Source organism: Rutilus rutilus, assembly GCF_951802725.1.
Source record: "Rutilus rutilus genome assembly, chromosome: 1".
NCBI classification, from domain to species: domain Eukaryota; kingdom Metazoa; phylum Chordata; class Actinopteri; order Cypriniformes; family Leuciscidae; genus Rutilus; species Rutilus rutilus.
Window position 1 is genome coordinate 64,413,980 of NC_140209.1, and position 22,795 is coordinate 64,436,774.

At 41.7% G+C, this 22,795-nt stretch overlaps 1 protein-coding gene across 2 annotated transcripts in view; it reads right to left on the minus strand.

The window, feature by feature from the left end:
* LOC311295354 (uncharacterized protein) overlaps positions 1-22,795 on the minus strand; it is an 89,276-nt gene that overhangs the window by 13,198 nt on the left and 53,283 nt on the right. For both annotated transcript variants that reach the window (XM_084416694.1, XM_084416693.1), the window contains one exon: positions 20,454-20,627. In XM_084416694.1, the coding sequence (XP_084272820.1) occupies positions 20,454-20,627 (174 nt within the window). The remainder of the gene's footprint in view (positions 1-20,453; positions 20,628-22,795) is intronic.

A 22,795-nucleotide genomic window follows, 5' to 3' on the forward strand; every position in this document is an offset into this window, starting at 1 on the left:
CCAGGTTTTAATGGGTAATTTTAAGTGTCCACATCGTGACTTTGTAGCATAGAAAGCCCTCCGAGCCTTTTCACCGAGTGTTTTCACAGCCAGACCGAAGCGTCCCGAAGCGCTGATGTCGATGCCCAGATAGCTGTAGCTAGTGCTGTACACACACACACACACACACACACACACACACACACACACACACACACACACACACACAGATAGCTGTAGCTAGTGCTACACACACACACACACACACACACACACACACAGATAGCTGTAGCTAGTGCTACACACACACACACACAGATAGCTGTAGCTAGTGCTGTACACACACACACACACACACACACACACACACACACACAGATAGCTGTAGCTAGAGCTGTGCTGCAGAACATGGCCTTTATACAGGAACTGGTGTTTGTGTCCCTGAGATCGGGCTTTCTTCTGGAACACCATGACTCTGGTTTTGTCCAGATTGACTGTCAGGGCCCAGTCATGACAGTATTGTTCCAGCAGGGACAGGCTCTGCTGAAGGCCCTCAGGTGTGCGGGACAGCAGGACCAGGTCATCCGCGTACAGCAGACATCTGACCTCTGACCCCTGTAGAGTGAGGCTGGGCACAGTAGAGCTCTCCAGCGCTGATGCCAGATCATTGATGTAGATGTTGAACAGAGTCGGACTCAGACTGCAGCCCTGCCTCACTCCACGGCCCTGCTGGAAGAACACACACACACTCCACGTCCCTGCTGGAAGAACGCGGTTCTGTGGTTACCGATCTTCACTGCACTTTCACTGTTGGTGTACAGAGATCTTATAATGTCAAATGTTTTTCCGCCGATGCCAATTTGTAGGATTTTGTACAGTAGACCATCATGCCAAATTGAATCAAATGCTTTTTTAAAGTCTACAAAACATGCAAATATTTTCCTTTGTCTGTCGTTGATGTTCTTGTTGATTAGAGTGTGAAGGGAATAGATGTGGTCGGATGTGCGATGTTTTGGTAAAAAGCCAATCTGAGCTTTATTTAAGATGTCGTGTGCTGAGATGTGTGAGACGATGCGTCTGTTGATGACACTGCAGAACAGTTTTCCCAACACACTGCCCACACTTATCCCGCGGTAGTTATTGGGGTGGAATCGATCACCGCTCTTAAATATGGGGGTGATGAGTCCTTCAGACCAGATCTCAGGGAAGTGTGCGGACCAGAACACCAGATTAAATAATTAAACTATTTATTTATTACGTATTTGACTGGACTTATTTAGATATCTTATTTGTATTATTATTATTCTATTCCCCTCTTATTTTTTCCACTCATTCCTTACTGTACTGGAAAGGTTATTATGTATTGTATATGCTCCTGCAATCCTTAGTTGGTTCAGCACTTCAAAGGACAATCATTCTTGGGGAGATCTGGATTTATAGGGATAAACTGGGATGGTTGGGATGGTTGGGATGGTTGGGATGGTTGGGGTGGGTTGGGGTGGGGGGTATCTTCATAGGAATTAATATTTGTATAACACAGCAACATTTGGTTGTATACATTTGATCCAATATGTGTTGTAAAAAAATGTTACATGGTCTAATAGAAAATCAATAAAAATTGTTAAATGAAAAAAAAGATAAATTAAAGTCTGAAAATATGTGAGGTTTATCCTTTTTATAGAAACCTTTTTTGTCAACTTTATTTGAACTTGTACATGTTAGTATATAACATGTTGCAAGACACTTTTAAAATCTGGCTATCAAACCTCCTGGATCAGTTGTGCAAGCAGTGGCAGGTAACTCAAAAACTCACAACTGCTTATCATCCACAATCAAACTTGACTGAACGCATTAACCGTAATCTAAAAACCATGATCGCATCCTACGTTGACAATAATCACCGCACTTGGGATCAGTGGATCTGTGAATTTAGGTTTGCTTTGAATACTGCATGGCATGAAAGTACCGGATTTTCACCTGCTGAAGTGGCCCTGGGACGTCAATTAAAAGGACCACTACAAACAGCTCTACAGAGTCCGCCAGATCCAGATCAACCAAGCTACAGTACCATTGATCGCCAGAAACTACTGTACGAAACTGTTAGAGAAAATGTTGAGAAAGCACAAACTAAACAGAGAAAGTATTACAACCTCAAGAGAAGAACTCAAGACTTCCAGGAGGGTGATCTAGTTTGGGTGCGTACTCATCCTTTATCTCGTGCAGATGATGGTTTCATGGCTAAAATTGCACCAAAATGGAGAGGTCCAGCTAAAGTAGTTAAAAGGCTAGGTCCAGTAAATTACAAGGTGACAATGTTATCTGATCCTACCCAGATTGACAGTTACCATACCCAAAACTTAAAAATTTGCCATATGTCAAATTCTTGACACCAAAGGGAGGGGTATGTAACGGACAAAATGTTACTTTTTGTAATTCTGTATTATTTATTTATTTGTTCTTTAAGTATTTTTGTTAAAACCCTGTTGTGATGTACTGGAGTCACGGGCAGTAACAACAGGAACAGTTAGAGGGCGCTATTGCCTGGAGGTAACTGGGTATATAAACACTCACACCATAGAGTAAGTCAGTTCGTTTGGTAGAGGGAAATCTGAGGATTGATCTTGAGCTACCTTCTTTCTCATCCAATGTCCTGTGTTGAGAACTTTGAGTTTCTGCTCAACTGTGAGTATGGTTTGGTTTATATTTGATGTTGTGTTTGTTTGAGATCACTGATGTTAGTTATTTGATTTCTTTCTAGAAAGGACATTTTATTTACCACATGTTCCTTTGTGAGCACGGACTGGATGCTAGAGACAGTGAATCCAAGAGCGGTTCACACCAGCATCAAGCCTACAGCACATGGCCTTGCACATGGTCAGCTATGTGGCGCTGAGGACAACTATTCACTGAGCATCTTTATTTCAAACGATCTTTTCTCATATGGAGAATTATAGGATTACTATCATTGCATCGCACTCAATCTTTGCATCGCACTCAAATAACCTTGGGGATCTGAGACTCATTGCATCTTCATCATCACTTCATCAACACTCACCTTATCAAAGACAAGACATACCAAGAGATAAGTTTTCTCCATCTCATTGACACTTTATTGAAGAGACAAAGACCTCCAAGATCTCTGACTTTATTTCTATTGTCTTTTTGATACATTTATTAAGCACTGGTGAAGAAAATAAAATTGAAGCAAATGATCATTTGTTTTGTGAAGAGTTATTTTTATCAGTACATGTCAAAATTCTGTTGAACCCCCTCAGAGTAACATCTTTAAAAGAAAGGAGGTGTTACAACCTGTCACCGTTACATGAGCAAAAAAATAAAATAAATAAATAAAATAAATTCAAATAGATAGGTCTAGGCTATAAAACAAACAAACTGATGTAGTGAGGAATCTTCGTATGCTTTTCCCTTCAGTAAAGTATCAGGCAGTAAAAGTGAGATTTTGAGGCAGGCGCAACGGTTTTGTTTTATGAATAAAAAGAGGAATAAATATAAGATTAAAGCTGCAAGCAGTGATTAAAAGGGCCCTCGCACCCGTGCCACCGCCACCCGGTGCCTTTAGGAAAACAGAGCACGGTGGGCAATATGTAATGATAATAAATATAGGAGGATTATGTCAAAGTAATTTGTATTTGCCACACTTCCTGCTACCAGCAGGTGGCGCTATTGCTATAACCAAATATGAGCATGGTCATGTGTTCAGGACAGGACTCTTATCAAACATGTGAAGTTTGGGGCAGATCAGACAATGTAAGGCTGAGTTATTGCAGGCTGTTTGTGGTTGCCTAGCAACATCGGAACTGCAAGCGACATTAATATTAAACTTATCTTATGCATAAATCACCAAAAGGCCTTAAGATTACACTCACCAAATTTGAAGAGGATCAGATCAAAACTGTAGGAGGAGTTTGTTAAAGTACAACGTCTGGAAATGGCAAAAACTGCACAAAAAGTTCAAAATAGCTGACTTCCTGTTGTGTTTAGGAATAGCTCCAAGAGACTTTTTTGTAGGTATTGGGTCATTACATGTATGTACCGAATTTCATACCTGCACGTGAAACCTAGAGCCGGGGCAATCATTTAGGCGGGGCAATTAGGCCAATTTACAAAAAGAGGGAATAAAATATAAGATAAGATGACAAATAGATAAATAAGAACAGGATTGCACTGCTTGCTTGCACATGTGCATCAATCGGAGTGTCTGGCACATGTAAACAGTGAGAGATCTTGAGGCAGGCGCGACGCTAAGTTGTGGCTGGCGCGATGCTGATAGGAGACGTGACGCACTCCATTATGGACAAAAAGAGCAAATAAAATATAAGATAAGATGACAAATAGATAAATAAGAGCAGGATTGCACTGTCTGTTTGCACATGTGCATCAAATAGAGATCTGGTAGTTTTAAAAAGTGAGATCTTGAGGCAGGCGCGACGCTAGGTTGTGGCTGGCGCGACACGTAGGTGTCAAGACTCGCACTCCGGATTAAAAGGCGGAAAAAATATAAAGTAAGGTGTATGGTGTATAGCAAATGGGTAGGCTAAATAAAAGTAGAAGTAAACGCGGGATGCATGTATAACTGTCTATGTTATGTTCGGTGGCTTGGTCTGTGTCTTTGTTTTTTTTGTTTTGTTTTTCCCTTGTTCTTCTTGGCGTCGCTCTATCCTTTTGGAGCGTGTACGCACTCTCTTAGGTGGACGCACCTCTTTGTGATTTGAGTCGCTGATTATGGAGCTGAAAAAAGCCAACGAGGAGGAGAAAGAACAGCGACGACAGATCTTGTGGTCTAGTAAACAAGTGTCTTTATATCTGTATTTTGTTTTTTTCTTTGTTTGTTGTTGTCCGTTTTGTTTAATTTCGATCCCTGGTTGGTATGTTCGTTATTATTGTGACGTCTATTGTGAGTGAGTGAATAAATAGATTTGAGCGATTCCGCTATTTACTCATTTTTGTTTATGTTACGTAGATCTCTTCTCTTAGAGCTGATAATTTTTATGAGATGTTGTAACAGTCTATTTGATCATATGCATCAGTCCCGAGGCATATATCCGTGACTGGTCGAGTGGCAGGCGCATACATCTATGGCAAGACAAAGTATTCATAAACGCCAGGTCAGGCGTCTGATTGCACACTGACACGTCAAAAGCGTGCGTTTCGACAGTTCGACAGAATATTGGGCAGTGAGCGTTGTCTGACGACAAGAAAGAGGTCGACTTACGCTTTGCCGGAGGTGTCCCATAGTAGCTGGACTACATGAGGGTGAAGGGACCATTTCCCTGGGGGAACGTTGTCCCTGGACAGCATATCTGGACCCAGGTTCAGATAGCCTGGCACGTGCGCTGCTCTCAGCGAGCGCAGGTTGTGCTGGGACCACACAAGTAGGCATTCCGCCAATGTGTGAAGGTTCCGTGATCTGAGACCGCCTTGGCGGTTTATGTAGGACACCACCGACATGCTGTCTGTGCGGACTAAGAAGTGATGATCCTTTAAAAGGGGAAGAAAAAAATCGCTCTCGACCGCTTTCATCTCCAGACAGTTTATATGTAGGCGCTGCTCTTGGTCTGACCACAGACCAAAAGTCAGCCTGCCCTCGTAAAGGGCGCCCCAACCTGAGTTGGAGGCATCTGTCGAGACTACTTTCAGTTTCGAGATCGCTCCCAGATTCACGCCTGACTGGTACCAGTCGATCGACTTCCAGGGCTTGAGAGCTGTAACACAGTTCTGAGTCACCCTGAGGCGTGCATAACCGGTAGCCCACGCATGTTGCGGGACGAGCGTCTTCAGTCAGTACTGGAGCGGGCGCATGCGAAGCAGGCCCAGCCAAAGCACCGCTGAGGCCGAGGCCATATGGCCTCTGAAATCTTTTGAGAGGGGTGATGCTGCCGGCTTTGAATGACACTGCCAGGCGCTGTACACTCAGCGTGCGCTGTGACGTAAGCCGCGCTGTCATTGACACTGAGTCCAAGTCTGTTCCCAGGAAAGAGATTCTTTGGCTGGGAGACAAGCAGCTCTTGGTCCAATTGATTTTGAGACCCAAGTTCTCCAGATGACTGAGTAGTACAGTCCTGTGCACAATCAGTTCCGCCTCTGACTGCGCTAGAATTAGCCAGTCGTCCAAATAGTTCAGCACTCGCATACCCTGTTGTCTCAGGGGAGCGAGCGCCGCGTCCATGCACTTCGTAAATGTACGGGGTGCTAAAGACAGGCCGAACGGCAGGACGGTGTACTGATAAGCCTGGCCATCGAAGGCGAATCTCAAGAAAGGCCTGTGATGGGGTGCTATTTGAATCTGGAAATAAGCATGCTTCAGATCCACTGAAATAAACCAGTCCCTCGGGCAAATTTGTGCAAGGATTTTCCTGGTCGTGAGCATTTTGAACAATCTCTTCACAAGGGCTTTGTTCAATTGCCTGAGATCGAGGATGGGTCTGAGACCACCATCCTTTTTGGGTACTAAAATGTACCGGCTGTAGAAGCCCAATTCGCACTGTGTCGGGGGAACGGTTTCTACAGCACCTTTTCCCAGCAGTCTCGCTATTTCGGTACGAAGTAGATTAGCTACTTCGACTTTCACCGTGGTTTCGACCCTGGCTCGAAAGCGCGGGGGTCTGCGAGCGAACTGCAGCGAATAGCCTCGCTTTACAATGTTCAACACCCATTCTGACATGCCCGGGATTATTTCCCATGCTCTTGCACGTATGGCTAGGGGTATAATGATATCGGGGCTCTGATCGCTGTGTGTCAGGGATCCAGAGGAGCGATCGGGTTGATGTATTGACACTGTGTGAGGCGGCGCACTGAGGGTAGCGGCCGGCTGGTTCATGCATAACACTCCTGCTACGGGGAGCGGGGAGTGTTTTATTGAAGGGAGCCCTATTTGTGTATGTGACACAGGGTATGCAGTGTTTATCAGTAAGCGTGAGCGCTGAACAGTGGGCACGCTTCTTACACTTGAAACACGACTGGTGTTTATTGATGGAATGTGATGCGGCGCACTGAGGGTAGCGGCCGGCTGATTCACACATAACACTCTTGCTACGGGGAGCGGGGAATGTTTTATTGAAGTGAGCCCTATCTGTGTGTGTGATACAGGGTGTGCAGTGTTTATCAGTACGCGTGAGCGCTGAGTGGTGGGCACGCTTCTTACACTTAAAACACGACTGGTGTTTGCTGATGGATGCCCTACATGAGCGTGTGTCACTGAATGGGCAATGTTTATGGGTAGGGGAGAGCACTGAATAGTGGGCACAATTCCTACACTTGAAACACACGCGGCCTGAGCCGAATTTATTAGTGTGGGCCCTGAATGAGTGAGTGTCACTGAATGGGCTGTGCTTATGTGTAGGGGTGAACACTGAGAAGTGGGCACAGATCCTACATTTATAACACTTTTGGCGTGAGCCGGACCAGCAGACATAATACTCTTTTTGAGATTTATCTGGTTCGCCGTAAAAACGGCGTTTGAGTACAGTCGAGCAGGTTGTGTAACGGGCTCGTTGGCTGTGAAATACACTCCTCCAGTCACCTCTGTTGTGGGAACTGCGAGAGCAAAGCGTGCTGTTTTCGATGGCGGCCCGGCCGCAGCGGGACTCGACCATCGTCGTCTTCCTAAAGAGGTCAGGAAGACTTGAGAAGCTCAGGATTCAGCACAATCTTAGGCCTGGATCCCAGGGAGGGAGGAGGCCTGCGGCGGCTCGAGCTACTCGAGCACTGACGTGAGTCTCTGGGCTGAGGTGAGTCTCTGGGCTGAGGTGGCGGCGCTGTGTTCCGGCTGGAAGGCTGCTTTTTGGTGGCTCAGGTGGCTCTGTCAGCATCTTTCATATCCGAAAGCGCGAGCCATAAGTGTCTCTCGGTGACAGTGAGAGACGCCATGGTTCTCCCGATGGCCTGTGCAGCGGATTTGGTGGCTCGTAGAGCTAAATCCGTGGCGCTTCTGAGATCCGTGAAATTTTCCGGATCTGAGCCTGCCTCGTCCATGGAACGGAGAAGGTTTGCTTGGAAGACTTGGAGCACGGCCATCAAGTGAAGTGCTGAAGCAGCCTGACCGGCGGCGGCATAGGCGCGACCGATCAGGGCTGCGGTAGTCCGGCAGGCTTTGGAAGGCAGGGCAGGTTTAGACTGCCACCCAGCGGATGGCGGGCAGGTACGCGTTGCTACCGCTTCCTCGACAGGAGGAATGGAGAGATAGACTTTGTCCTTTGCGCCGTCGACAGACGAGAGCGTCGAAGAGACGGGCACACAACCTTGCAGAAAAAGGCGCCTTCCAGCATTTAGACAGCTTCTCGTGCAGTTTTGGCAGGAATGGAGCGGGCCTCGAGTGAGGCGTCGGGCGGCGTCCAGGGAGGAAGCAGCCGATGAGCCTGTTAGGCGCAGGCTCTTCGGGCAGCGACCAATCGAGTCCGAAGTCCTCCACGGCCTTAGTAAGGAGGCGGAGAAGTTTGGCATCGACGCTGGCCCGTACTCGACTGGACTCTTGCTGGGAAGGGGCAGGGTCCGGAATGGAGCCCGGCCACTCTTCACTCCCCAAGGCAAGGAGAGAACAGCTGTCCTCCTCAGCGTTGTCTCCCTCGGACTCGACCGGTATGGAGGCGGCGGCAGCGGGAGCTGGGCGCTGGCCATCCATAAGCGAGGAGGGAGAGTCATCCAGGGAAGCACGTGGGGATTCAACCGGTGTGTCTTCGCGGGGAAAAGCACCTTCCGAAGGTCTCTGCGAGCGGCGCTTCTTGCGGCGTGGCCCAGACGAGAGAAGCGGAGGGGTGGGGTCCACGTCGAATGATGCCAGTCGATCCCACAGGGTCGACATGGTCATCACATCGCATTCTGGGCAGCCACCCTGGGAAAGCGCGTTCAGCATGGTTTCTGCCTAGGCAGGAAGCGCACAGGATTTGGCGGTCCCCGTCGCTGAGCTGTGCTCTGCACGAGTCACACTTGGAACGAGGCATTTGCAACAACACCTCGGCTCTTTCAGGAAGAACGCGTGTGTCGCGGCGGCGAACACACACGGAGCTTATAAGGATATAGGTGCCGGATAGCGCAGCAGGAATGACGGCTGAAGGTGGCGAGAAGACGGCCGGCTTCCTCAGACACTTAATCCGCGATGCAGATGCTCGTCCCACTGCAGTACTTTCTCAACGATGCAGGCTTCTTCCAGAGATCCAGCAATGTGTGTACTTCACTGAAGAGATGAAAAATTAAAAGAGCATCCTATTGGGACTGGGCTTAGACGTAAGCCACGCCCATTCTGGCGGGACGTGACGTGATGTGCCCGCGCCCTCATTGGTGCGTACGTCACCAGCAGCCCCTCGATAGTTTGCAGCAGTTGCCGCAGAGCGACCAATAGGCGCGCGAGCTGCCTCGCCTAGGTCTGCTCTGTGCAGCAAACGCGTTTTAAATTCATACAAAATTAAGGATAATTTTTGGCTTCAGTATTCTCGAGAAAAGGTATTTTCCCGTAGCGTAAGCTAGCTTACGCAACACGAGAGTACTCTCGTAAGAGAACCGCGCGTTTCTGGCGCACGTTAAGAACGCGCGCTTTTATGGCAAATAGCGCGTTTTGGCTGTCGAAACGCACGCTTTTGATGTGTCAGTGTGCAATCAGACGCCTGACCAGGCGTTTATGAATACTTTGGCTTGCCATAGTGCACGGCTCGAGTACGCTCGTAACCATGCACTCAGACAAAGACGAGACAAAACCGAGAGTGTCAGAGCTCTGTCACAAAACCAATAATTGGACTAGACAGAAGTGACAGAACCCTGACACTTTGTTGTTTATGATGGGATAATTCTCGAGTTTCAGTCAGAATGCAGCCAGAGAAAGCGCGCACTTCGTTTCAGCGATGACTAATCTGAACGCCACTGATTGGCCATCACACTCAAACTTAACAGAAACGTGTGCGATTGGTTATAACATACATGATTAAAAATGCTTTGTCACAGTTTTTAATAAAGGTGATAAGTGATACTGTTTAAAGGCAAATGCTTGGATGGGTGAAAAAAAAAAAATCAGAAAATTTTCCAAAACCGATGATGAATGATTTGCTCCTATCATCCGATCGTGGTTGTATCTCTCTATTAGTGTTACTCGAGTGCTGCATTTGACACTATCGACCACAACATTCTTTTAAATAGACTCGAAAACTATGTTGGGATTAGTGGAATTGCACTAGCATGGTTTAAATCATAATTATCTGACTGCTATCAGTTTGTAGCATTAAATAAAGAGATGTCTTATCTATCACAAGTTCAGTATGGCGTACCACAAGGCTCAGTACTAGGACCGTTGCCATTCACTCTGTACATGCTACCCTTAGGAAATACAGTGAGGAAAATAAGTATTTGAACACCCTGCTATTTTGCAAGTTCTCCCACTTAGAAATCATGGAGGGGTCTGAAATTGTCATCGTAGGTGCATGTCCACTGTGAGAGACATCAAAAAAAAAAAAAAACAGAAATCACAATATATGATTTTTTAACTATTTATTTGTATGATACAGCTGCAAATAAGTATTTGAACACCTGAGAAAATCAATATTAATATTTGGTACAGTAGCCTTTGTTTGCAATTACAGAGGTCAAACGTTTCCTGTAGTTTTTCACCAGGTTTGCACACACTGCAGGAGGGATTTTGGCCCACTCCTCCACACAGATCTTCTCTAGATCAGTCAGGTTTCTGGGCTGTCGCTGAGAAACACGGAGTTTGAGCTCCCTCCAAAGATTCTCTATTGGGTTTAGGTCTGGAGACTGGCTAGGCCACGCTAGAACCTTGATAGGCTTCTTACAGAGCCACTCCTTGGTTATCCTGGCTGTGTGCTTCGGGTCATTGTCATGTTGGAAGACCCAGCCTCGACCCATCTTCAATGCTCTAACTGAGGGAAGGAGGTTGTTCCCCAAAATCTCGCAATACATGGCCCCGGTCATCCTCTCCTTAATACAGTGCAGTCGCCCTGTCCCATGTGCAGAAAAACACCCCCAAAGCATGATGCTACCACCCCCATGCTTCACAGTAGGGAGGGTGTTCTTGGGATGGTACTCATCATTCTTCTTCCTCCAAACACGTTTAGTGGAATTATAACCAAAAAGTTCTATTTTGGTCTCATCTGACCACATGACTTTCTCCCATGACTCCTCTGGATCATCCAAATGGTCATTGGCAAACTTAAGACGGGCCTTGACATGTGCTGGTTTAAGCAGGGGAACCTTCCGTGCCATGCATGATTTCAAACCATGACGTCTTAGTGTATTACCAACAGTAACCTTGGAAACGGTGGTCCCAGCTCTTTTCAGGTCATTGACCAGCTCCTCCCGTGTAGTTCTGGGCTGATTTCTCACCTTTCTTAGGATCATTGAGACCCCACGAGGTGAGATCTTGCATGGAGCCCCAGTCCGAGGGAGACTGACAGTAGAGATGCACCGATTGATCGGCTGGTGACCGGAATTGGCCGATTTTCACGTGATCGGCCATGACCGGCGACCGGCCGGTCAGCCTGACATATGCCGATTTTATGCCGGTCAAATGCACTCGGGCGCCGCATTATTAACCTTTTGAGCGGTACGGTCTATTTTGAGGTACGGATGGTACGGTACGGATTTATATTTCTGTGCCCCTGAGAGTATGGCGCCACATTTATAATGTTTAGTGACGTCGCATAACTGCCAGATTCAAACTGTGCTTTCGCGCGTTAGCTGGCGCTGAGCCAGAGTCGGACGCGTTCAGCGCTGTCATATATCACAACTAAGCAGTGTTTTCAACCTCATAATGTTTATTTTAGGTTTCAGATATTTAAATACACATAAGCATGAGTAAAACAATACATTTGGAGTTTGTAAGATACACACTGATGTCTGTGGAAGCAGCAATGACAATCTATTCAAATATAATTTGCCGACGTGTTATTCATATCATATCAGACAAACATAGTGGAAGTAACGTTAACTATAAAGTTTACTCTATTCTTCTCAGTTCACCGGCCACTTTCTTGCATTTATTTCGGAAACTGATGAATTCACGTGCTGTAAATCCGACTGACAGGACAACATTGCGGCGCCCATCTCATGTTATAGATCAAGATTATTTATAAAGGTTTTTAAACGACCAAACACACTCACTTACACGTATTTGAGAATCGGAATATCAGATAGGCTAGTTGATGACATGGTAAGCAAGTATGTGAATATTTTGAATAAAAAAGGAAAAGCGAAATAAAAGCGACACAGATTCTGTCATACAGTATTTGTGGCTGCGGTGTATCGCGTGACGCGTCGCCATGGAAACATTAAAGGGAACGTTTGCCTTGAAAAAACTCATTCTGGGGGTAAGGGTGTCAGTTAGAATATTTTAAACTTACACGTGAAAGGGTTAAAGAAAAGATCGAAAATATATATTTGTGTGTGCTGTAAAGTGGTTAGAAATTTTTTTAATCGGAATCGGCTAAAATCGGTATCGGCAGGTCAAACTCAATGAAAAATCGGAAATCGGAATCGGCCTAGAAAATTGTAATCGGTGCATCTCTAATTGACAGTCATGTTTAGCTTCTTCCATTTTCTAATGATTGCTCCAACAGTGGACCTTTTTTCACCAAGCTGCTTGGCAATTTCCCCGTAGCCCTTTCCAGCCTTGTGGAGGTGTACAATTTTGTCTCTAGTGTCTTTGGACAGCTCTTTGGTCTTGGCCATGTTAGTAGTTGGATTCTTACTGATTGTATGGGGTGGACAGGTGTCTTTATGCAGCTAACGACCTCAAACAGGTGCATCTAATTTAGGATAATAAATGGAGTGGAGGTGGATATTTTAAAGGCAGACTAACAGGTCTTTGAGGGTCAGAATTCTAGCTGATAGACAGGTGTTCAAATACTTATTTGCAGCTGTATCATACAAATAAATAGTTAAAAAATCATATATTGTGATTTCTGGATTTTTTTTTTTTAGATTATGTCTCTCACAGTGGACATGCACCTTTGATGACAATTTCAGACCACTCCATGATTTCCAAGTGGGAGAACTTGCAAAATAGCAGGGTGTTCAAATACTTATTTTCCTCACTGTATCATTAGGAAGCATGGAATCAATTTTCACTGTTATGCTGATGATACTCAGCTCTATATTTCTTCATGCCCAGACGAAACTTACCAATTCACAAAATTAACGGAATGCATAGCTGATATAAAAAATTGGATGATTATAGTAATTTCCTACTACTAAATTCTGAAAAAAACGAGATTCTAATTATTGGACAAAAATCTTCCTCACGTAATAACCTAGAATACTGTCTAACACTTGATGGCTGCTCTGTTAAGTCTTCGTCGTCGGTTAGGAACCTGGGTGTTCTTGCTCTTTGATACCAATCTTTCATTTGAAAGTCACATGTCTAGTATCTGTAAAACTGCATTTTTTCATCTTAAAAATATATCTAAATTACGTCATATGCTCTCATTGACAAATGCGGAACAATTAGTTCATGCGTTCATGACCTCAAGGCTAGATTATTGTAATGCTCTACTGGGTGGTTGCCCTGCACGCTTAATAAACAAACTACAGCTAGTTCAAAACGCAGCAGCTCGAGTTCTTACCAGAACCAGGAAGTATGACCATATTAGCCCGGTTCTGTCAACAAAGCACTGGCTCCCTATTAACCTGTTAAGCGTTGCCAGTGCGTCGGCGCACTGAAGCGTTATTTATTTATTTAATTCAAAATTACTATCAGATTTAATGTTATACCTTGACAAACTATACATCATTAAAAAGATATAATACTCAAGTTTCAGTATTTGACCACTATTGTATTCTGAGAAACTCATAGTGACAGTTATGTCTTAATTTGTGTCAGGAGTTATGAAATGAAAAAATTAGTTGATACCTTTAATATGAATTATGCGCGTCAGCCGCTTTCATTCATAAAAAACTCTGTGCTGTCGTCATGACAGCGATACACAAAACAACGGAGTGGCCTCAGTCATCTAGAGACACAGTGGGCCGTGAAGCACGAGATTCGGGTAGCGGCAAAGGAGTGATTTTCAACTGTGGTTGTCATGCCACCGAAAGGGAGAAGTGGAGATGACGATTATGTGTCTCAAACCCAGGTGCGTGAACTGATGGAACAGCAGAAAATATTTTATAGAGAGCTGCTGGAGCAGCAGGAGCGAAGCTACAAGAACTTTTTGTCAATAATGATTGAGGGACAAAACAAAAGACTTGATGAACTTTCCAGGGAAATAAGTGGATTGCGTGAAAGCCTCCACTACACGCAAAAAGAGGTGGATGAGCTAAGTGCTAAAAATAAGCAATCCTCCACGAAGCTCTCAAATCTTGCTTCAGATATATCAATGACTCGTGAAAATATCAACTCAGCTTTGCCCAGGATGGACTACTTGGAAGGTCAGTCCCGACGAAACAACATAGTGATTGACGGGATCCAAGAGTCTGGGTATGAGAGCTGGGCTGACTCAGAAGCTAAGGTACGGAAGCTACTCTCTGAGAAGCTCAATATCACGGGGATTGAGCTGGAACGGGTGCATCGAACCGGGCGATCAGTGGGAGAGAGAGCCAGGCCGATTGTCGCAAAGTTCCTCAGATTTAAAGATAAAGTTATGGTTATGGAGAAAGCAAAAAATCTAAAAGGAACGAATGTGTATATTAACGAGGACTATTCAGATGCCGTTCGGAAAAAACGTAAAGAACTCATCCCAGCTATGAAGGCCGCAAGAGAGCGAGGGGAGATAGCATTCTTACGATACGACAAACTTATCATTCAGCCTACCTCCCAAAGACAGAGGACGGTCTGAAAAGACTAAAGAAGTGAGTCAATAATTTAATGTTGACTACTTGGGTATCCATTGTCAATAATAATGAAAAATTCTGAAGAAAATATAAAAGGTGGGAGTAATGTAGATGTTGAGTATAATTGTTCTGATCGGGTTTTCAATCCATACCAGCTAAATGAATTTAAGTACATGGATAATATTGATTCATGTGATCCAGATACGCATTTTTATTTAAATTATGCACACAATAAATCTCGTCCCTGTAATTATTATAGTGAAAATGAGTTCAGCAGTTTATCTGGTAATTTCACAAGTAAGTCTGAAATCTTTTCTACATTTCACCTTAATATACGTAGTTTACCTAAAAATAATGATCAGTTAATTCATTTTTTGTCTGTTTTAAATCACACATTTTCTGTTATTGCTTTATCAGAAACATGGGTCAAGGATGATATAATAGATTTTTACAACATGTCTCAATATAATGCTGTTCATTCATGTAGAAAGGAAAAGGTGGGAGGTGGAGTTGTTATTTTTGTGCACAATGATTTTCAGTTCATATTAAGGAAGGATCTTACGCTAAACTCTGACGAAAGTAATGTCGAATCTGTGTTCTTGGAAATACTCTCTTGCTCTCAGTTTGGCGGAAGAAATGTTATTATTGGATGTATATATCGCCCACCTGACAGTAATGTTAATTGTTTCAATGTTGCACTTTCTGCTGCTTTGGATGTTATTAATGATGAAGGTAAACTATGTTTTCTACTTGGTGATTTTAATATCGATCTTTTTCAAAGTGAAAGCCATGCTTCAACAGCTGATTTTTTAAATGTATTGTTTTCATCCTATTTTCATCCTCTTATATGTAAACCAACCAGGGTGACAAACAAAACTGCCACCCTGATTGATAATATTGTTACAAACTCTTTTGATTATGAATCTAATTCAGGAATATTGTGTACGGACATTTCAGACCACTTCCCCATATTTAATTTGAATTTAGGAATTCGTGGTAGCTCAAGAATGTGTGCAGATAAACCAAGCTATCAAAAATTTAGTGAAATGAATATAGATCATTTTAAATCCATGATTGAGCACACAACATGGGATGATATTTATATTCAATATGATGCTGAATTGGCTTACCAGTTATTTTTTCAAACATTTAATTCTATATTTCATGAGTGTTTTCCGCTAGTTAAGTATAAAGACAAGTTAAATAAAACTAAGCCATGGTTCTCTTCAGGATTATTGAAGTCCTCAATAAAGAAAAACAAGTTATATAGAAAATTTCTTAAAAATCCAACTCCATATAATTGTGATACATACAAACAATATAAAAATAAATTTACTCACCTACTTCGTATAGCTAAGAAAAATTATTATTCATATCAACTTAAAGAGTCTGCTAGTAATATAAAATCTACATGGAATATCATTAATGAATTACTTAACAAAAAAAAAGGCTCTGTTAAAATTCCAACAAATTTTACTAAAGATGGTATTTCTTTTGTTAACCCTTTTGATATAGCAAATGGATTTAATGATTTCTTTGCTAATGTTGGTAGGCATCTTGCTGAAAAAATCGTTTATACAGATGGTTGTCCAACCGATCCAATTATAGGTTGCTTTCCTGCAATAGGTCATTTTGATCCTCCGACATCTAGAGAAGTGTTTGATATTATAAAAAACCTGAATGACACTGCAGCAGGTCATGATGAAATTAAAGCAAAACTTTTTAAAAAAGTGGCATTAATAATTAGTGAACCATTAACTCATGTACTTATGCTTTCTCTAAAAAGTGGGGTAGTCCCAAAAGATTTGAAGATTGGAAAGGTTATACCTTTATTTAAGGCAGGGGATCCTAGCCTTTTTAATAACTATAGGCCGATCTCCATTTTACCTTGTTTCTCTAAAGTTTTGGAAAAGCTTGTATATGTAAGAATGCTAAAACATCTGAATAACAATGAGATCCTATATAAACATCAATATAGATTTCGACAGAAACACTCAACATATATGGCTCTGTTACAACTCGTAGACAAAATTTCTGTAGCACTGGATAACAACATGTTTGCAGTTGGTATATTTTTAGACTTGTCAAAGGCTTTCGATACAGTTGATTATGAAATTCTGATTTCCAAACTTTACTGTTATGGGTTTCGGGATGTTGTACTCAAATGGCTTAAGGATTATTTGATTAATAGAGAGCAATATGTATTTATAAATGGCAGTACCTCCAAGAGAATTAAATTATGTTGTGATGTACCTCAGGGATCTATTCTTGGGCCACTCCTGTTTCTCATTTATATAAATGACCTAGCTTGGATGTGTGAATCTGCATTGCCCATTCTATTTGCAGATGATACTACTGTTGTCATATCACATGCAAACTTTGATTCCTTGATGAATGAAGCTAATGATGTTCTATTGTATATCGCAAAGTGGTTTCAGATGAACAAACTTTCACTAAATATAGAAAAATCTAATTATATAGTTTTTAGGAATAAAAATAAAAGGTATTTAAAAGAAGATGCTAAATTATTTATTAATAACATTGAAATCAACCAAGTTACAGTAATAAAATTTTTAGGGGTATTATTAGATGAAAAACTTTCATGGAAAAACCACATTGATTATGTGTGTGTAAAAATCATGAAGTCACTTGGCATCATTAGAAAAGTTTGTTCATTGGTAAATCAATCCTGTCTTTTAACTCTTTATTATAGTCTATTATATCCTTACATCTCTTACTGTAACATTGCTTGGGCCAGTACTTACCCTTCTTCTCTTCAAAAAATTCTTTTGATCCAAAAAAAGTTTGTTAGATTGGCAACAGTATCAAATCGGTGTGAACCATCGGCTCCTCTGTTCAAGCAATTAAATATTTTATCCATTTTCAGCATAAATATCTATCAAACATGTATCTTTATGTATAAATATATGGCTCAAAATCAAAGCCTCCCGAAAGAGTTTAAAAACTATTTTTTAATTAACTATGATGTGCATTCATATTCAACCCGACAAGCAATGAATGTTCATCTTCCCTATTATCATACAACTCTTGGTCAATTTTTCTTAAAATATAGAGGACCGTCACTTTGGAATACTATTCCCGGTTTTATTAAAACCAGCTCATCATTGTCAGTATTTAAGTCAAGAATGAAAAGACACTTGTGTGATTGTTAAAATTTTCTATATGTGTGGTGTCTTAAATTGTCTGCCATTATTGTGATGATTGTTGTTATTTATTATAATAATTTGGTGTGGTATAAACTGGAAAAACCAGAGGGGAGGTCTCATTATAAGCCCTTGGGGGTTTCGTACCTCTCCTGCATAATACATATGAATTGTTTAAATAGCTATTTGTTTTATTCTTTTCTGTTCTTGTTGTGCTAAATAAAAAAAATAAAAAAAAAATAAACGTGCCTCAGGGCTTTAGCTCAAAAATGTGCAGATTTGGAGAAATATTGATAGATTCTCATAGATTTACATCATATTTCTATAGACAGGAATAATATTTATTGAATTTATACCCAAATGCGTCGATGTAATCTTTATGAGCGTTTGGTACTCTGATTTACTGTGTTTTTAATTCATACCAACAGCCTGAGGGCGCTATATGCACAATAATAGTCCATATATGGAACATGAAGAAGAGCCATGATCATGTGACATTCCAGGACGTTAAAAATAAAGTCATTTGACATGGTCTTGAAAAACATTGAACTAAATCCAGAGTTTTGGACTTATTATCTTCAGATTTTAAACATAAAATGTTTAGACATGTGGCTTTAGCTATAGTGCATTTCTAGATTGCTACAGTACCAACTTCAATTTTATTTTTATGAGGATGTTTCATAAAAAATAATTTCTAATAACTTTACAAAACTTTGAAGCTATTTATAACAATTTTTGTCATTATGACAATAATTAATTCTACATTTACAATAAACTGCCAGGTGTCAGCTTTCAAATGAGATCATACTTGTGCTTTTAGTACAAAGGGTTCATGAACTGTATGTGTTTCAGTTTGGGTATGTCATTTCTGGGGATTTTTCAAAAGTGGGGTTGCAGCTTAACAGGTTTTAAACATTGTATAAATTTTTAAATATTGCTGATTACTTACAAAGTACTAAATGGTTTAGCTCAGCAGTACTTGAGCGAGCTCTTAACGCTTTATAGTCCTTCACGTCTATTACGATCTCAAAATTCCGGCCAGTTGATAATACCTAGAATATCAAAATTGACTGCTGGCGGTAGATCCTTTTCCTATTTAGCACCAAAACTTTGGAACAGTCTTCCTAACATTGTCCGGGAAGCAGACACACTCTGTCAGTTCAAAGCTAGACTAAAAACACATCTCTTTGACCTAGCATACACAAAACACATTATAGACTTCTATAATTCCATAATAGGCTGCATTGATTAGGCCAGTCGGAACCGGAAACATTTCCCATAAATCCTGATGTACTCGTTACATCATAAGAAGAATGGGGTCTACGTTAATATTAGTCTCTCTGCTTATACGAGGTTTACCGCAGTCCGCCGGATCCAGATCAGATGAAGGACCTGCGCCTGGACGCGACGACATCGCAGTCCTGAAGTTTCAACTAGTCTCTCCTCTTCCGTCGGATCCAGGCTGTATCCAGATCTGATAAAGAACCTGCGCCTGGACGCGACGACGCAGTACTGAAGTGTCAACCAGTCTCTCCGCTTCTGAAGTGAGGTGGATCCCGGCCGTATCCAGATTAGATGGTGGATCTGCACGTGGACCCAACCATGACGCATCCCTGAAGTGCCGGCCTCATCGACACGGCCAATCTGACTTCTGACCTGTAATGCTGCCTGGAACATAATCATACACTGTTCGCTCGTTGGCCAGAGGAGAACTGGCCCCCGACTGAGCCTGGGTTCTCCCAAGGTTTTTTTCTCCTTTCTGTCACCTGATGGAGTTTTGGTTCCTTGTCACTGTTGCCTTGGCTTTTGGCTTGCTTAGTTGGGGACATTTAATATTCAACGATTTTACTGATCTGCCTATTTAGGGTGGACAATGATGCAATTTTCTTCTAGAAACAAACTTTGTTGTATTATGTTCATGTTATCAATGTGAAGCTGCTTTGATACAATCTGTATTGTAAAAAGCGCTATATAAATAAAGGTGACTTGACTTGACTTATGTCTAGGATTGTTGTTGATCTTTAATATTATAGTAATGAACAATATGACATCTTTTGAAATGAAGTGCTGTTATAATAACATTTTCTTTTTACTTTTATGGGGAATTTAATTTTTGTATTTTATTTATTTGTAAATTGACTGTGAAATAAAGTTTTAAACGTATATAAAATAACCTCTCTCACACACGCGCCGTGTCATAAATGGGTTCACAGACATGTTCGAGAAGGTTATCTGTTTGGGTGATCGGTGTGAGATGGGGGGTCTCTTAAAGAGTATGTTGGGAAATGAAGGAGGGAGTTCCAGTACTATGTCTTTGTGAGGTTTCTACAGCTTCTATATTATCAGAGTCTATACATTATTTTCTCAACACATTCTCACTAACAACTCATCTGGATGCTTGTCAGGACTGCTTGGTGTCACTTTTTAACACACTGGGACCCCTTCAGTGTTCAAAAACTATTAAAAACTCTCAGTCTCTCTCACATACACACCAGCCAGGATGATTCTTACTGATCCACTTACTTGAGTTTGTCCAGTGTGCAGTCTGGATGGTTCATTGTATCAGAGAGCAGCTTCAGTCCTGATTCTCCTGGGTGATTGTAGCTCAGATCCAGCTCTCTCAGGTGTGAAGGGTTTGAACTCAGAGCTGAAGCCAAAGCAGCACAACCTTCTTCTGTCACCATACAGCCAGATAATCTACAACAACAGTAAGTTTTAATGTTAGTGTGCTTCACTGTAAGAGAATATACACTACAATAAAAAACACGGCTCTTCAACCCATCAATTATCTTTACGAGGACCTCTGATTGATTGTAGCCTAATTAGTGATGTAGAGATTAGGGTTGGGCGGTATTACGATAATATCGTATACCGCGGGGTCTTAAAATAGCAACTGTATCAGTTTCAATACCGTCATTACCGGCACTTATATATAAAATATATAAATATAATTTATTTAATGCCTAAAAATGCTTATGTGTGGTTGTCATCAAGTGACAGTGTGGAGGAGAAAGAGAGAGAGAGAAGGGAGAGGCGGTAAATACTGACGAGGCAATTTGTAAATTGTGCAATAAAAAGGTGACCGCAACAGATGGAAACACCTCTAACCTAATCGCATCTCCGAAACAACCCACTCACTGCTGCGAGGATGCATTTTGCCCTGAGTTCATTAAATAAGCGCATTAGTTCATATTTGTTAAAATATTATAATGTAATAATGGGTTTGAACTCAGAGCTGAAGCCAGAGCAGCACAACCTTCCTCTGTCACCAAACACTGAGATAATCTACAACAACAGTAAGTGTTCATGTCAGTGTGCTTTATTTTTAGAGAATATACACTACAATAAACAACACGGCTCTTCAACCCATCGATTATCTTTACAAGGACCTCTGATTGATTACAATTAGTGATGTTGAGATTACCCAAATTCAGAATTAACAGTGATTACAATGGTCACGTTATTAAACAGTAAGTATTTGGAAGCTATGTTAAAAAAAAAAAAACGTCTTTCAGACTTGTGTGTGGCGTGCCCTCTGTCTGGATACTCTGTAAGGCTGTTAATATAGTAGCTGAGTTCACTAGGTGATTGTCTAGGTAAGGCAGGGTGTGTGCAAATCAACTTTCAGCGCATGTGAAACTCTCAAATTGAAAACATGGTGGAACAATGCTATCTCTTGTACTTGCTGATGAAGCAAATTAAATAAGCTATTGGGGCATTCTGGCTATCTAAACATGGTTCAGGAGTAGTTGAAGACAGGTATGCAATATACAAAACATTCAGATGAATAGTGTCAGCAAAAGCAGCGAACACATCTAATATGTACAGCACCTGAGGGATCATCACCATCCACACAAAGCTTCTTGAATCTTTGAAGCTTTTCTTTAATTGTTTCGGGTAAAGATTCGAAGCATCAGCAGTGTCGAAAACTGTGGAAGGTCAAATTTATAGCAGCCATAAACCAGAGTACGCAGCGCCGTTGTTTTATCCATTAAGCACAAATAAAAGCCTGACAAGGCTAAATATTCATTTTTTCTGATAATATAATTGACATATTAAAGTGTGGCAGTAAATTAAATGTAATAATACTAATTATAATTATTCCAATTGAGTTGTTTGATGCAAGTAAATGGTGCTCTAATTATTTTATAGTTTTTATAGTGTTTACATGGCAGAATATATGATCATGCAATATAGGCTATAGGCTTAATTTTATGAAAAAAAAAAAAATTAAATGGACTTGAACCTCCAAAAACCTGTAGAGTATTGGTCTGGGTTCGAACATTCTGAAATACAAAGTGAAGCATTCACTTGACTAGAAAAAAAGTAAGGCTTCTTTTTTTTCGTTGATCACGTTTCTCTGAAAACAATACGTGCTCCGACATAGAGCTTCATGAGAAATTGCGCTGTGTACTCGCTAAGCACTTTGAAGCTTCAGTGTCATATGTAACATCACAAGTGAGTACCTCCATTGTTCCTGGTTATTACACTTCATGTATAGAAGTAACTGTAAAGATAATGTTCTCTATGAGTACCATCATAACTACGGCCCTACTTGACTCGGACCCTACTTGTGTGTAGTTGGGTTTCTACACACTGAGCAAACAAGCTTTTACCTCAACCGTTCCCCTCACAATTCAGTCATCATTGGTCTACTTTTTCTTCAGAGACACAAATCACATACGTTAGTAACTGTCAGTATTGCACACAGCAACATTTTTTGGACTACCCATCTCAGGCCTTCTACAGCCACTTCCCATTCCTCGATGACCTTGTTCACACATTGCTATTGATTTTTTTCATTGAATTCTTGGCCTCTCAGGGTAACACCATTATATTAACAGTCATTGGTCATTTTTCTAAAG